Source organism: Nerophis ophidion, linkage group LG06 (genome assembly GCF_033978795.1).
Source record: "Nerophis ophidion isolate RoL-2023_Sa linkage group LG06, RoL_Noph_v1.0, whole genome shotgun sequence".
Lineage (NCBI taxonomy): Eukaryota > Metazoa > Chordata > Actinopteri > Syngnathiformes > Syngnathidae > Nerophis > Nerophis ophidion.
Genome location: NC_084616.1, coordinates 13,455,453 through 13,472,526, shown reverse-complemented (window position 1 = coordinate 13,472,526; position 17,074 = coordinate 13,455,453). Strand labels below are relative to the sequence as shown.

General features: G+C 33.1%; 1 protein-coding gene across 1 annotated transcript; it reads right to left on the bottom strand.

Moving 5' to 3' along the window:
- Nucleotides 1-380: 380 nt before the first annotated feature.
- Nucleotides 381-13,959, bottom strand: tmem81 (transmembrane protein 81). The gene is made up of 4 exons (XM_061902707.1): nucleotides 13,554-13,959; nucleotides 8,102-8,217; nucleotides 7,865-8,040; nucleotides 381-917 (listed from the first exon to the last, which is right to left on the bottom strand). The coding sequence occupies exons 1-4, from the start codon at nucleotides 13,916-13,918 to the stop codon at nucleotides 786-788; spliced, it is 789 nt and encodes a 262-aa protein (XP_061758691.1). The 5' UTR covers nucleotides 13,919-13,959; the 3' UTR covers nucleotides 381-785.
- Nucleotides 13,960-17,074: the final 3,115 nt, after the last annotated feature.

The window sequence follows — 17,074 nt, the reverse complement described above, 5'->3', positions numbered from 1 at the left end:
TATTTAAATTTGATTTGATATGCCATTGCTATTTTTAAATTATTAGTATTATTTGAAACTGGATTTTGCACGTCACTATAAAGTTATATAAGTCTCGCTTGTTCAATATTCAATGCAAAACTTGTTTGGGTCCCTATTAAAAGGTTCATTTGTTCAACCTTGGCCCGCGGCTTTGTTCAGTTTTAAATTTTGGCCCACTCTGTATTTGAGTTTGACACCCCTGATTTAACGAGTAGGACCCTTTTGGATCCCCAATCATTTTAGTGTGATTTGTTTTTAAGTGTCATTGCTCAAAAAATAATAATGAATTAAAATGAATGGTGTTATTAGTTATTGACTTTTTTAAGGCTCTATTATGATTTAATCTCAAATATTCCACTTGAAAAAAATATTGGGTGATAATATTGCATATTTTGTGGGGTTTTTTTTATCTAAAAACAGGGTTTCTTTGACAAAAAGAGCATACAACATAAATATTTAAAATCATTATATTGACAGATGGACTTTATGTTGATCTGGAAATTTATAACTTGAATAATAATAAAACTAAATAATACTGAATAATGACACTTTTTTTTTTTTTTTTTGGACCAAAACCCTTGAGTGGAAGTCTAAATGTATATTAGTTATACATATATTGTATTGTTTTTTAAAATAAAAAGATGTCAAAATGGCCCCCGCTTGCTTCGATTTTTCAGTCCGCGGCCCTAAGTGGAAAAAGTTTGGACACCCCTGGTTTAACGGGATGATACTCGGGTTCGGTCACAAATAGGCGAGCCGTGCCTTCAAATCTCCGTCGTGGTCTCCTCGTGGTCGCCGGCCTCCTCGTCCACCGAATACGAGCCCTTGTTCTTCGTCACCTTCACCGCCACGAAGGCAACCGCCGCCGTGTTGGCCATGCACAGCAAGGTCAGCATCTGTGCGGTGGTGGCAAAACACACACAGGTGACGCATGTCGCTACCAAAATAAAAGCACGAAGAAAATCATTTTGCCGGAGAGAAGAATACAAGAAGACTGATCTGCTGAAAGTGAACATTTTGAATGTTCTGAGGTTGCGATGCATGTTAACTGAATTTGTTAACAGAATTAGGCAGATAAATTATATTTACATACTGTATATTTATATTTATATTCTCCTCACTGGTGGTGCTGTTACATGGTAAAAAAAAAACTACAAAAAACATTTTCACTTTGGCCCCTAGACGCCAAGTGTTCAGGAACCCCTGGTTTACTCGCAGAGGAGCATGTTCGGCAGCACACTATCACAGAGTACCTGCAAGCAGACACAGCGTGTAGACAGAAAAGGTAGAACCGGCCGCATTTTGGCTTAAAAACTAACGCTAAAGGGTTATCGAAAAGTATCGAGATACATTTTGGTACCGGTTAAGCATTTTGATCCACACATTGGTGGTGTCGATACCAAAGGTGGTATCAGTAGATGGCCGATACTTGAAAGGTAATTATCGCTCACAAGAGACATTAACACTTGGGTATTTTTTACATGTGAATAATATAAATACAGTCTATTATACAGCATTATTCACATGTGAATAACATAAATACAGTCTATTATACAGCCTTATTCACATGCGAATAACATAAATACAGTCTATTATACAGCATTATTCACGTGTGAATGATATAAATACATTTATTCACAAGTGAATAACATAAAATCAGTCTATTATAAAACATTATTCGCACGTGAATAACATAAATACAGTCTATTATACAGCATTATTCACATGTGAATACCATGAATAGTCTATTATACAACATTATTCACATGCGAATAACATAAATATTCTATTACACAGCATGATTCACGTGTGAATGATATGAATACATTTATTCACATGTGAATAACATAAATTCAGTCTATCATACAACAATATTCACATGCGAATAACATAAATACAGTCTATTATTCAGCATTATTCACATGAGAATAACATAAATACAGTCTATTATACTGCATTATAACATAAATACAGTCTATTACACAGCAGTATTCACATGCAAATAATATAAATACAGTCTATTATACAGCATTATTCACATGTGAATAACATAAATACAGTCTATTATACAACATTATTCAAATGTGAACAACATAAATACAGTCTATTATACAGCATTATTCACATGTGAATAACATAAATACAGTCAATTACACAGCATTATTCAAATGTGAATAACATAAATACAGTCTTTTATACAGCATTACTCACATGCGAATAACGTAAATACAGTCTATTATACAGCATTATTCACGTGTGAATGATATAAATACATTTATTCACATGTGAATAACATAAATTCAGTCTATTATACAGCATTATTCACATGAATAATATAAATACAGTCTATTGTACAGCATAATTTACATGTGAATAACATAAATATAGTGTATTATACAGCATTATTCACCTGTGAATGATATAAATATGTTTATTCACATGTGGATAACATACATTCAGTCTATTATACAACATTATTCGCATGTGAATAACATAAATACAGTCTATTATACATCATTATTCACATGTGAATAATATAAATACAGTCTTTTATACAGCATTATTCACATGCGAATAACATAAATACTGTCTATTATACAGCATTATTCACATGCGAATAACATAAATACATTCTATTATACAGCATTATTCACGTGTGAATGATATAAATACATTTATTCACATGTGAATAACATAAATTCAGTCTATTATACAGCATTATTCACATGAATAATATAAATACAGTCTATTGTACAGCATAATTTACATGTGAATAACATAAATATAGTGTATTATACAGCATTATTCACATGTGAATAATATAGTCTATAATACAGTCTAGTATACAGCAATTTTCACATGTGAATATAAATATAGTCCATTATACAGCATTATTCACATGCAAATATAAATACAGTCTATTATACAGCATCATTCACATGTGAATAATATAAATACAGTCTATTATACAGCATTATCCACGTGTGAATGATATAAATACATTTATTCACATGTGGATAACATAAATACAGTCTATTATACAGCATTATTCACATGCGAATAACATGAATACAATATATTACACAGAATTATTCACATGCGAATAATATAAATGCAGTCTATTATACAGCATTATTCACATGTGAATAACATAAATACAGTCTATTATGCAGCATTATTCACATGCGAATAATATAAATACAGCATTATTCACGTGTGAATGATATAAATTCATTCATTCACATGTGAATAACATAAATTCAGTCTATTATACAGCATTATTCACATACGAATAACATAAATTCAGTCTATTATACAGCATTATTCACATGTGAATAACATAAATACAGTCTATTATAGAGCATTATTCACATTCGAATAACATAAATACAGTCAATTACACAGCACTATTCACATGCAAATAATATAAATACAGTCTATTATACAGCATTATTCACATGTGAATAATATAAATACAGTCTTTTATACAGCATTATTCATGTGTGAATGATATAAATACATTCATTCACATGTGGATAACATAAATTCAGTCTATTATACAGCATTATTCACATGTGAATAACATAAATACAGTATATTATAGAGCATTATTCACATGTGAATAACATAAATACAGTCTATTATAGAGCATTATTCACATTCGAATAACATAAATACAGTAAATTACACAGCACTATTCACATGCGAATAATATAAATACAGTCTATTATACAGCATTATTCACATGTGAATAACATAAATACAGTCTATTATACAGTATTATTCACATGTGAATAATATAAATACAGTCTATTATACAGCATTATTCATGTGTGAATGATATAAATACATTCATTCACATGTGGATAACATAAATTCAGTCTATTATACAACATTATTCACATGTGAATAACATAAATACAGTCTATTATACAGGATTATTCACATTTGATTGATATAAATACATTTATTCACATGTGAATAACATAAATTCAGTCTATCATACAACATTATTCACATATGAACAACATAAATACAGTCTATTATACAGCAATATTCACATGTGAATAAAATAAATAGTCTATTATACAGCATTATTCACATGCAAATATAAATAGTCTATTACACAGCATTATTCACATGCGATTAATATAAATACAGTCTATTATACAGCATTATTCACATGTGAATAACATAAATACAGTCTATTGTACAGCATTATTCACACGTGAATAATATAAGTACAGTCTATTATACAGCATTATTCACATGTGACTATAAATACAGTCTATTATACAGCATTATTCACATGTGAATAACATAAATACAGTCTATTATACAGCATTATTTACATGTGAATATAAATACAGTCTATTATACAGCACATTTTCACATGTGAATAACAAATACTGTCTATTATACAGCATTATTCACATGTGAATATAAATAGGCTATTATACAGCATTATTCACATGTGAATAATATAAATACAGTATATTATACAGCATTATTCACATGTGAATAACATAAATACAGTCTATTGTACAGCGTTATTCACACGTGAATAATATAAGTACAGTCTATTATACAGCATTATTCACATGTGACTATAAATACAGTCTATTATACAGCATTATTCACATGTGAATAACATAAATACAGTCTATTATACAGCATTATTTACATGTGAATATAAATACAGTCTATTATACAGCATTATTCACATGTGAATAACATAAATACAGTCTATTGTACAGCATTATTCACACGTGAATAATATAAGTACAGTCTATTATACAGCATTATTCACATGTGACTATAAATACAGTCTATTATACAGCATTATTCACATGTGAATAATATAAGTACAGTCTATTATACAGCATTATTCACATGTGACTATAAATACAGTCTATTATACAGCACTATTCACATGTGAATAACAAATACTGTCTATTATACAGCATTATTCACATGTGAACATAAATAGGCTATTATACAGCATTATTCACATGTGAATAATATAAATACAGTATATTATACAGCATTATTCACATGTGAATAACATAAATACAGTCTATTACACAGCAGTATTCACATGCAGATAATATAAAGTCTATTATACAGCATTATTCACATGTGAATAACATAAATTCAGTCTATTATACAGCATTATTCACATGTGAATAACATAAATACAGTCTATTATAGAGCATTATTCACATTCGAATAACATAAATACAGTAAATTACACAGCACTATTCACATGCGAATAATATAAATACAGTCTATTATACAGCATTATTCACATGTGAATAATATAAATACAGTCTATTATACAGCATTATTCATGTGTGAATGATATAAATACATTCATTCACATGTGGATAACATAAATTCAGTCTATTATACAACATTATTCACATGTGAATAACATAAATACAGTCTATTATAGAGCATTATTCACATTCGAATAACATAAATACAGTAAATTACACAGCACTATTCACATGCGAATAATATAAATACAGTCTATTTTACAGCATTATTCACATGTGAATAACATAAATACAGTCTATTATACAGCATTATTCACATGTGAATAATATAAATACAGTCTATTATACAGCATTATTCACATGTGAATAATATAAATACAGTCTATTATACAGCATTATTCATGTGTGAATGATATAAATACATTCATTCACATGTGGATAACATAAATTCAGTCTATTATACAACATTATTCACATGTGAATAACATAAATACAGTCTATTATACAGGATTATTCACATTTGATTGATATAAATACATTTATTCACATGTGAATAACATAAATTCAGTCTATCATACAACATTATTCACATATGAACAACATAAATACAGTCTATTATACAGCAATATTCACATGTGAATAAAATAAATAGTCTATTATACAGCATTATTCACATGCAAATATAAATAGTCTATTACAAAGCATTATTCACATGCGATTAATATAAATACAGTCTATTATACAGCATTATTCACATGTGAATAACATAAATACAGTCTATTGTACAGCATTATTCACACGTGAATAATATAAGTACAGTCTATTATACAGCATTATTCACATGTGACTATAAATACAGTCTATTATACAGCATTATTCACATGTGAATAACATAAATACAGTCTATTATACAGCATTATTTACATGTGAATATAAATACAGTCTATTATACAGCACTATTCACATGTGAATAACAAATAATGTCTATTATACAGCATTATTCACATGTGAATATAAATAGGCTATTATACAGCATTATTCACATGTGAATAATATAAATACCGTATATTATACAGCATTATTCACATGTGAATAACATAAATACAGTCTATTACACAGCAGTATTCACATGCAGATATTATAAATAGTCTATTATACAGCATTATTCACATGTGAATAACATAAATTCAGTCTATTATACAACATTATTCACATGTGAATAACATAAATACAGTATATTATAAAGCATTATTCACGTGTGAATGATATAAATACATTAATTCACATGTGAATAACATAATTACAGTCTATTATACAGCATTATTCACATGTGAATAATATAGTCTATAATACATTCTAGTATACAGCAATTTTCACATGTGAATAATATAAATATAGTCCATTATACAGCATTATTCACATGCGAATATTAATAGTCTATTATACAGCATCATTCACATGTGAATAATACAAATACAGTCTATTATACAGCATTATTCACGTGTGAATGATATAAATACATTTATTCACATGTGGATAACATAAATACAGTCTATCATACAGCATTATTCACATGTGAAAAATATAAATACAGTCTATTATAGAGCATTATTCACATGCGAATAACATGAATACAGTATATTACACAGCATTATTCATATGCGAATAATATAAATACAGTCTATTATGCAGCGTTATTCACATGCGAATAATATAAATACAGTATATTATACAGCATTATTCACGTGTGAATGATATAAATACATTCATTCACATGTGAATAACATAAATACAGTCTATTATACAGCATTATTCACATGTAAATAACATAAATACAGTCTATTATACAGCATTATTCACATGCGAATAACATAAATACAGTCTATTATACAGCATTATTCACATGTAAATAACATAAATACAGTCTATTATACAGCATTATTCACATGGGAATAATATAAATACAGTCTATTATACAGCATTATTCACATGTGAATAACATAGTCTATTATACAGCATTATTCACATGTGAATAACATAAATTCAGTCTATTATACAACATTATTCACATGTGAATAACATAAATACAGTATATTATACAGCATTATTCACATGTGAATAACATAAATACAGTCTATTATACAGCATTATTCACATGTAAATCACATAAATACAGTCTATTATACAGCATTATTCACATGCGAATAATATAAATACAGTCTATTATACAGCATTATTCACATGTGAATAACATAAATTTAGTCTATTATACAGCATTATTCACATGTGAATAACATAAATACAGTCTATTATACAGCATTATTCACATGCGAATAATATAAATACAGTCTATTATACAGCATTATTCACATGTGAATAACATAAATTTAGTCTATTATACAGCATTATTCACATGTGAATAACATAAATTCAGTCTATTATACAGCATTATTCACATGTGAATAACATAAATACATTATACATTTACAGTATATGTACAGTCAAAAGGAACATAAGCATTATTGTTGCTGTTTATTTAAGGACTATGATATGTCAAGTCTCACCAGGTAGATGACCCAGGACTTCTCCTGGACGCCGGCCGCCTGCTTGCTGGAGTCCCACACCCTCTCAGCGTGGTTGTAGTCCAGATTCAAGACCCCTCTGGGCAGCACTCGGACCCCCCAGTAAGCCTTCTTCACCCTCCTGGCGGCGGCGTCCAGCACATCGCAGCGGTACGTCCCTGCTGGACACGCCCGTCATGACGTCACGGCGACAGGCGGGAAGGTTGGTGGAGGACATACCTGCGTGCTCCTCCTCCACGGGGTCCAGAACCAGCAGGTCCAACGTGGGGCTGTGCCAGCGGGCGAAGAGCGCGTCGTCGGAGGTGATCAATCCCCGGGCGCGGTACCACGACACCCTGCGGGACGCACACGGACGTGGTGGTAAGTCGTTTGACCCGACCTGCGTCTTTTTGTGACGTCACCACTGAAGCATACCAGAGACGTGAAAAGGGCGATGATAGCCATAGAACAGGAAATGACGTTCTGGTACTTTTCATGTCGTTCTCATTTTGAATGTCAAAATTCCGGTTTCAAACCGCCGACCCTTGAAAACGCAATTAGCGCGTGAATGCTGAAACGCCCAACTGAAATGCTAACAGTTAGCACACTATCCAGGTAGTGGTCGATAACAAAATGCCCCCAAAATTAGCTAAAAAAGCTGTTATGCTAACATTTTTATAGTTAAAATTTGTTAAATTGCACATATTTGACTTGCAATATTAGTTAAATAGCTAATAATAACATTAACGTCCTGGCAAGATATAGTCAAGTACCAAAATATATGACTTTTAAATGAATGAACTAAAAAAAGCTAGCATGCTAACATGTTAATAGTTAGCATGCATTCAATTGAAAAATATTTGACTTGCAATCTTAGCTCGATAGCTAATATTAACATTAACTTCCTGGTAAGATACAGTTAAGTACCAAAATATATGACTTTTAAATGAATGACCTAAAAGCATGCTAACATTAGCATGCGTAAAATTGCAATATATATGAGCTGCAATTTTATATCAATAGCTAATAATAACATTAGCTTGCTGGCAAGATAAAGTTAAGTGCCAAAATATATTACTTTTAAATGAATGCCCCCAAAATTAGCTAAAAATTAGCATGCGTTCAATTGTAAAATATTTGACTTGCAATATTAGCACACTGCGATGAGATAGCGACTTGTCCAGGCTGTACGCCGCATTCTGCCCGATTGTAGTTGAGCTAGGCACCAGCGTCCCCCGCGACCCCAAAAGGGAATAAGCGGTAGAACATGGATGGATGGATATTAGCTCAGTAGCTAATATTAACAGTAGCTTCCTGGCAAAGATACAGTCAAGTAACAAAATATATGACTTTTAAATGAATGAGCTAAGAAAGCTAGCAAGCTAACATATTAGTTAACATGTGTTATCTTGAAAAATATTTGACTTGCAATATTAGCTCAGTAGCTAATATTAACATTGGCTTCCTGGCAAGATGCAGTTAAGTACCAAAATATATGACTTTTAAATAAATGACCTAAATAAGCTAACATGCTAACATTAGCATGCGTAAAATTGCAAAATATATGAGCTGCAATTTTATATCAATAGCTAATATTAACATTAGCTTCCTGGCAAGATATAGTTAAGTGCCAAAATATATTACTTTTAAATGAATGCCCCCAAACTGAGCTTAAAAAGCTAGCATGCTAACATGTTAATGATTAGCATGTGCTCACTTGCAAAATATTTGACCTGCAATATTAGCTCAATAGCTAATATTAACATTAGCTTCCTGGCAAAGATACAGTCAAGTAACAAAATACATGACTTTTGAATGAATTGGCTAAAAAAAGCTAGCATGCTAAAATGTTATGGTTAGCATGTGTTAAATTCCAAAATATTTGTTTACTCTGAGATATGTACATATATTTATGTATATATTTGTATGTCTACAAAATTAGCAAAACATTTTTTATAATGTTAGCATGCTAATAGCAAGCATACGTGAACTAAAAAAATATTTCACTCTGAGGGGTGTATCTGAAAATTTTGCTCAAAAGCTAGCATGTTAATATTAGCATGCTAACATGACAGTAAGAAAAAATACATGAGTTGTGTTTACATCTACAAAATTAGCTAAAAAATAATGCTATAATGTTAACATGCTAATAGCAAGCAAACGTAAAATAACAAAATATTTCACTCTGAGGGCTGTACCTGAAAATTTTGCTCAAAAGCTAGCATGTTAATATTAGCATGCTAACACGATAGTAACAACAAATATGAGTTGTGTGTATATCTACAAAATTAGCTAAAAAAAAAATGCTATAATGTTAGCATGCTAATAGTAAGCATACGTGAAATAACAAAATATTTTACTCTGAGGGGTGTACCTGAAAAATTAGCTCCAAAGCTAGCATGTTAATATCAGCATCCTAACAAGATAGTAACAAAAAATACATGAGTTGTGTGTATATCTACAAAATTAGCTAAAAAAAATGCTATAATGTTAGCATGCTAATAGTAAGCATACGTGAATTTATGAAATATTTGATTCTGAGGTGTGTACCTTCAACATTAGCTTAAAAGTTGGCATATTAGCATTAGTATGCTAGCAAGATAGTCAAGTTGACTAGTGTGTATATCTGCAAACTGAGCTAAAAAAAAATCTATCATGCCAACAATAAGGATACGTGAAATAAAATATTTTTCTCTGAAATGTGTAACTGAAAAATTAGCTAAAAAGCTAGCATGTTAACATTAGCATGCTAACAAAATAGTAACAAAAAAATATGAGTTGTGTGTATATCTACAAAATTCGCAAAAAAAATGCTATAATTTTAGCATGCTAATAGTAAGCATACGTGGAATGGCAAAATATTTGACTTTGAGGTGTATTAGCTAAAAAGCTAGCATGTTAAAATTAGAATGCTAACATGATAGTAACAAAAAATATATGAGTTGTGTGTACATCTACAAAATTCCCCCCAAAAAATGCTATGTTAGCATGCTAATAGTAAGCATACGTGCAATAACGAAATATTTGACTTTGAGGTGTATTAGCTACAAAGCTAGCATGTTAAAATTAGCATGCTAAAAAGATAGTAACAAAAAATATATGAGTTTTGTGTACATCTACAAAATTCCCTAAAAAAAATGCTACAATGTTAGCATGGTAATAGTAAGCATACATGGAATGACAAAAATATTTGACTAACGTGTATTAGCTAAAAAGCTAGCATGTTAAAATTAGAATGCTAACATGATAGTAACAAAAAATATATGAGTTGTGTGTATATCTACAGAATTCGCAAAAAAAATGCTATAATTTTAGCATGCTAATAGTAAGCATACGTGGAATGACAAAATATTTGACTTTGAGGTGTATTAGCTAAAAAGCTAGCATGTTAAAATTAGAATGCTAACATGATAGTAACAAAAAATATATGAGTTGTGTGTATATCTACAAAATTCGCAAAAAAATGCTATAATTTTTGCATGCTAATAGTAAGCATATGTGGAATGACAAAATATTTGACTTTGAGGTGTATTAGCTAAAAAGCTAGCATGTTAAAATTAGCATGCTAAAAAGATAGTAACAAAAAATATATGAGTTGTGTGTACATCTACAAAATTCCCTACAAAAATGCTATAATGTTAGCATGGTAAAAGTAAGCATACGTGGAATTACGAAATATTTGACTAAAGTGTATTAGCTAAAAATCTAGCATGTTAAAATTAGAATGCTAACATGATAGTAACAAAAAATATATGAGTTGTGTGTACATCTACAAAATTCCCTAAAAAAAATGCTATGATGTTAGCATGCTAATAGTAAGCATACGTGGAATGACAAAATATTTGACTTTGAGGTGTATTAGCTAAAAAGCTAGCATGTTAAAATTAGCACGCTAAAAAGATAGTAACAAAAAATTTATGAGTTGTGTGTACATCTACAAAATTCCCTACAAAAATGCTATAATGTTAGCATGGTAAAAGTAAGCATACGTGGAATTACGAAATATTTGACTAAAGTGTATTAGCTAAAAAGATAGCATGTTAAAATTAGAATGCTAACATGATAGTAACAAAAAATATATGCGTTGTGTACATCTACAAAATTCCCTAAAAAAAATGCTATAATGTTAGCATGGTAATAGTAAGCATACGTAGAGTGACGAAATATTTGACTAATGTGTATTAGCTAAAAAGCTAGCATGTTGAAATTAGCATGGTAACATGATAGTAACAAAAAATATATGACTTGTGTATATCTACAAAATTCGCCAAAACAATGCTATAATTTTAGCATGCTAATAGTAAGCATACGTGGAATGACAAAATATTTGACTTTGAGGTGTATTAGCTAAAAAGCTAGCATGTTAAAATCAGCATGCTAAAAAGATAGTAACAAAAATATATGAGTTGTGTGTGTATATCTACAAAATTCGCTAAAAAAATGCAATAATTTTAGCATGCTAATAGTAAGCATACGTGGAATGACAAAATATTTGACTTTGAGGTGTATTAGCTAAAAAGCTAGCATGTTAAAATTAGCATGCTAAAAAGATAGTAACAAAAAATATATGACTTGTGTGTATATCTACAAAATTCGCCAAAAAAATGCTATAATGTTAGCATGCTAATAGTAAGCATATGTGGAATGACAAAATATTTGACTTTGAGGTGTATTAGCTAAAAAGCTAGCATGTTAAAATTAGCATGCTAAAAAGATAGTAACAAAAAATATATGAGTTGTGTGTACATCTACAAAATTCCCTACAAAAATGCTATAATATTAGCATGGTAAAAGTAAGCATACGTGGAATTACGAAATATTAGACTTTGAGGTGTATTAGCTAAAAAGCTAGCATGTTAAAATTAGAATGCTAACATGATAGTAACAAAAAATATATGAGTTGTGTGTACATCTACAAAATTCCCTAAAAAAAATGCTATAATGTTAGCATGCTAATAGTAAGCATACGTGGAATTACGAAATATTTGACTAACGTGTATTAGCTAAAAAGCTAGCATGTTAAAATTAGAATGCTAACATGATAGTAACAACAAATATATGAGTTGTGTGTATATCTACAAAATTCACCAAAAAAAATGCTATAATTTTAGCATGCTAATAGTAAGCATACGTGGAATGACAAAATATTTGACTTTGAGGTGTATTAGCTAAAAAGCTAGCATGTTAAAATTAACATGCTAAAAAGATAGTAACAAAAAATATATGAGTTGTGTGTGTATATCTACAAAATTCGCTAAAAAAATGCTATAATTTTAGCATGCTAATAGTAAGCATACGTGGAATGACAAAATATTTCACTTTGAGGTGTATTAGCTAAAAGGCTAGCATGTTAAAATTAGCACGCTAAAAAGATAGTAACAAAAAATATATGAGTTGTGTGTACATCTACAAAATTCCCCCCCAAAAATGCTATAATGTTAGCATGCTAATACGTGGAATGACGAAATATTTGACTGAGGTGTATTAGCTAAAAAGCTAGCAATTAACTTAGCATTTGGTTTGAAAAAAATTTTAAGTTTTGTAAAATTTAAAAATTTCCTGGAAAACCGTGGAATTCCTGGAAATGCGGGGATGCTGTGTGGTTTTCCGGCAGTGTCAATTCGGTGTTCTATGGTTATCATCACACTTTGCCATTATCGCCGTCGTGACGTCACGGTGGGCGGGGGCTCACCTCCACGACAGCTTCATCACCACCTCGGCGTTCTTCGCCAGCAGGCAGTCCAGCTCCACCCTCTCCCCCGTCGTCACGGTTACGGTCTTCAGGCCGCACTGCCACGACTCCCGGCACGTGACCGTGACGTCACGACACCGCTCCGTCACGTCCGACGGAGACGTCATCGCAGCGTCTCCGGCCTCCTCCAGCGCGCCCTCGGCGTCCTTCAGCTCGCACACCCGCTGCACCTTCACCCCCAGGCCGCAGGTGGCGCTGCAGGGCGTGCTGCTGGTGACCACCTGCACATGCACCGCCGCCGCCGGCTCCTCCCCCCGGGCCGGAAGCGGGAAAATAATGAGGAGGAGGACGACGACGAGAGCCATGATTCGGAAGTTTGAAAAGTAGTCAAAATGTCGGGGAGTACGTCAAGTAGTGAAGGCGGCGGGGACTACGTCAAGGTGCCGATTAACGCCGACCGTACGTACTAAGCGTTTAAAAGCGGGAATACGTGCGACCAGGTTTAAATAAAGGGATACGAACGATGACGTCACCGAGTCGGTAACCATGACAACGCCGAGCGGTATTTTCCTTCAACAAAACCTTTCTACGCGTTAAGTGTGTTATTTATGTCATTATTTGTGTAACTTCACACGCTTTTACGTGTGTTTTATTGAACCATGTTGATATTATGTGGCAATTTGTGGATTTTTACTTGGCCTGCAGTTCTTATTCTGGCCAGCAGATGTCAGACAAACACGCCAGATGAACTTGGTTCAGTTCTTTACCTTTCTTTTTCACAATTCGAATATCAACACCGATTAAGTCATTTAACTCTTTACTTTAATCATATTCATAAATGATACATCAGTCACTGTTTATTTATATAGTTCTAAATCACGAGGGTCTCAAAGGGCTGCACAAGCCACAACGACATCCTTGGTTCAGAGCCCACATCAGGGCAAGGAAAAACTCAAACCAATGGGACAATGAGAAACCTTGGAGAGGATCTAACCTAATGGTGAGAGTCCAGTCCATAGTGGATCTAACATAGTAGTGAAAGTCCAGTCCATAGTGGATCTAACATAATAGTGAGAGTCCAGTCCATAGTGGATCTAACATAATAGTGTGAGAGTCCAGTCCATAGTGGATCTAACATAATAGTGAGAGTCCAGTCCATAGTGGATCTAACATAATAGTGTGAGAGTCCAATCCATAGTGGATCTAACATAATAGTGTGAGAGTCCAGTCCATAGTGGATCTAACATAATAGTGTGAGAGTCCAATCCATAGTGGATCTAACATAATAGTGTGAGAGTCCAGTCCATAGTGGATCTAACATAATATTGTAAGAGTCCAGTCCACAGTGGATCTAACATAATAGTGTGAGAGTCCAGTCCATAGTGGATCCAACATAATAGTGAGAGTCCAGTCCATAGTGGATTTAACATAATATTGTAAGAGTCCAGTCCACAGTGGATCTAACATAATAGTGTGAGAGTCCAGTCCATAGTGGATCTAACATACTAGTGTGAGAGTCCAGTCCATAGTGGATCTAACATAATAGTGAGAGTCCAGTTCATAGTGGATCTAACATAATAGTGAGAGTCCAGTCCATATTGGATCTAACATTATAGTGAGAGTCCTGTCCATAGTGGATCTAACATAATAGTGTCAGAGTCTAGTCCATAGTGGATTTAACATAAAAGTGTGAGAGTCCAGTCCATAGTGGATCTAACATAATAGTGTGAGAGTCCAGTCCATAGTGGATCTAACATAATAGTGTGAGTCCAGTCCAAAGTTGATCTAACATAGTATTGTAAGTGTCCAGTACATAGTTGATCTAACATAATTGTGAGAGTCCAGTCCACAGTGGATCTAACATAATAGTGAGAGCCCAGTCCATAGTGGATCTACCATAATTGTGAGAGTCCAGTCCATAGTGGATCTAACATAATAGTGAGATTCCAGTCCATAGTGGATCTAACATAATAGTGTAAGAGTCCAGTCCAAAGTGGATCTAACATAATAGTGAGAGTCCAATCCATAGTGGATCTAACATAATAGTGAGAGTCCTGTCCATAGTGGATCTAACATAATAGTGTGAGAGTCCAGTCCATAGTGGATAGTGTATATATATGTGTGTGTGTCTATATATATATAAATGTATGTATACAGCCTGGCCAAATTTTTGTATCCCAATGCGGCCCCCGAATCCAAAAGTTTGGGGACTCCTGAGATAAACAAACATTAAATCCATCCATCTTCTCCTCTTCTCCGAAATTGGATCGCGGGGGCAGCAGCCTTAGAAGAGAAGCCCAGACTTCCCCCCTCCCCAGCTACTTTGTCCAGGCGTTCCTAGGCCAGCTGGGAGACATAGTCTCTCCACCATGTCCTGGGCCTACCCCGTGGTCTTCTACCAGGGGGTGGGGGGTTCATTCTGACCAGATGCCTGAACCCACTCATATTAACATCAACAACAACAGATGCGTTGAAGTGAACTAAAACACACTTGGGCAACGACTATTTACATGAATGGAAATCAGCAAGGGACCAAGAACAGAACCATGGGGTGCTCCTTGAGTTACTGAGGGAGTATGTTGGAACCCCAATTTTAGAACAAGGTGGCAGGAACAACCTTATCAAAGTAGTCTGTGTACAGCTTGTGGAGCAGAAACCAGGAAGGAGGTGCTTTTTATACTCCCATTCGATGTGTGTAGGCATATGTCAACAACACCCGGACCATTTAGACGTGTCTTTGGTCGGGTTCATGGCTACCAGAGGAGGCCGGAATCAGGTTGTTTGTGTTTGTGTGTGTTTGTGTGTGTGTGTGTGTGTGTGTGTGTGTGTGTGTGTGTGTGCGTGTGCGTGTGCGTGTGCGTGTGCGTGTGCGTGTGCGTGTGCATGGGTGTGGAAGGTGTGAGAACATGGCATGGAGCGTGTTCTTTGAGGCCTCAACTCACCTCCGCCAACGGTCTGAGTCAGGCAATCACACCGTGTGTGTGTGTGTGTGCGTGTGTGTGTGTGTGTGTGTAGGCAGGCACATGGATTTGTAGGTGGCTTTGAGAAAATACTGTCCATTAAGTGACTTTTAATAAGTATTACTCATCCTATATCAATACTATTGTTGATTTGTTCGCACATGATTGTGTTTTTCAGACCGTTCCTACAGACATGAAAAGATTGTTGAAACCATCCGTCCATCCATTTTCTACCGCTCGTCCCTTTTGGGGTGGCAGGGGGTGCTGGAGTTTATCTCAGCTGCATTTGGGCAGAAGGCGGGGTACGATCAATCCATATTTGGGATTTCCACTACACAATTCATCTTCTGGTTTATGACTTCAAAACTAAAATATACCATTATTAAGTAGAGATGTAAAATGGTTGAAAATAGTAGTAGAAATAAAAACAACAATAATATTACAGTCTATTAGGCGTATACCTTTAAACATTTTTAATGTAAATACAGTATGCTCTCTTAGCCAGAAAGCTACTATGTACATTATTTTATTATAATATAATTTATATTTTGTCTCGTAATT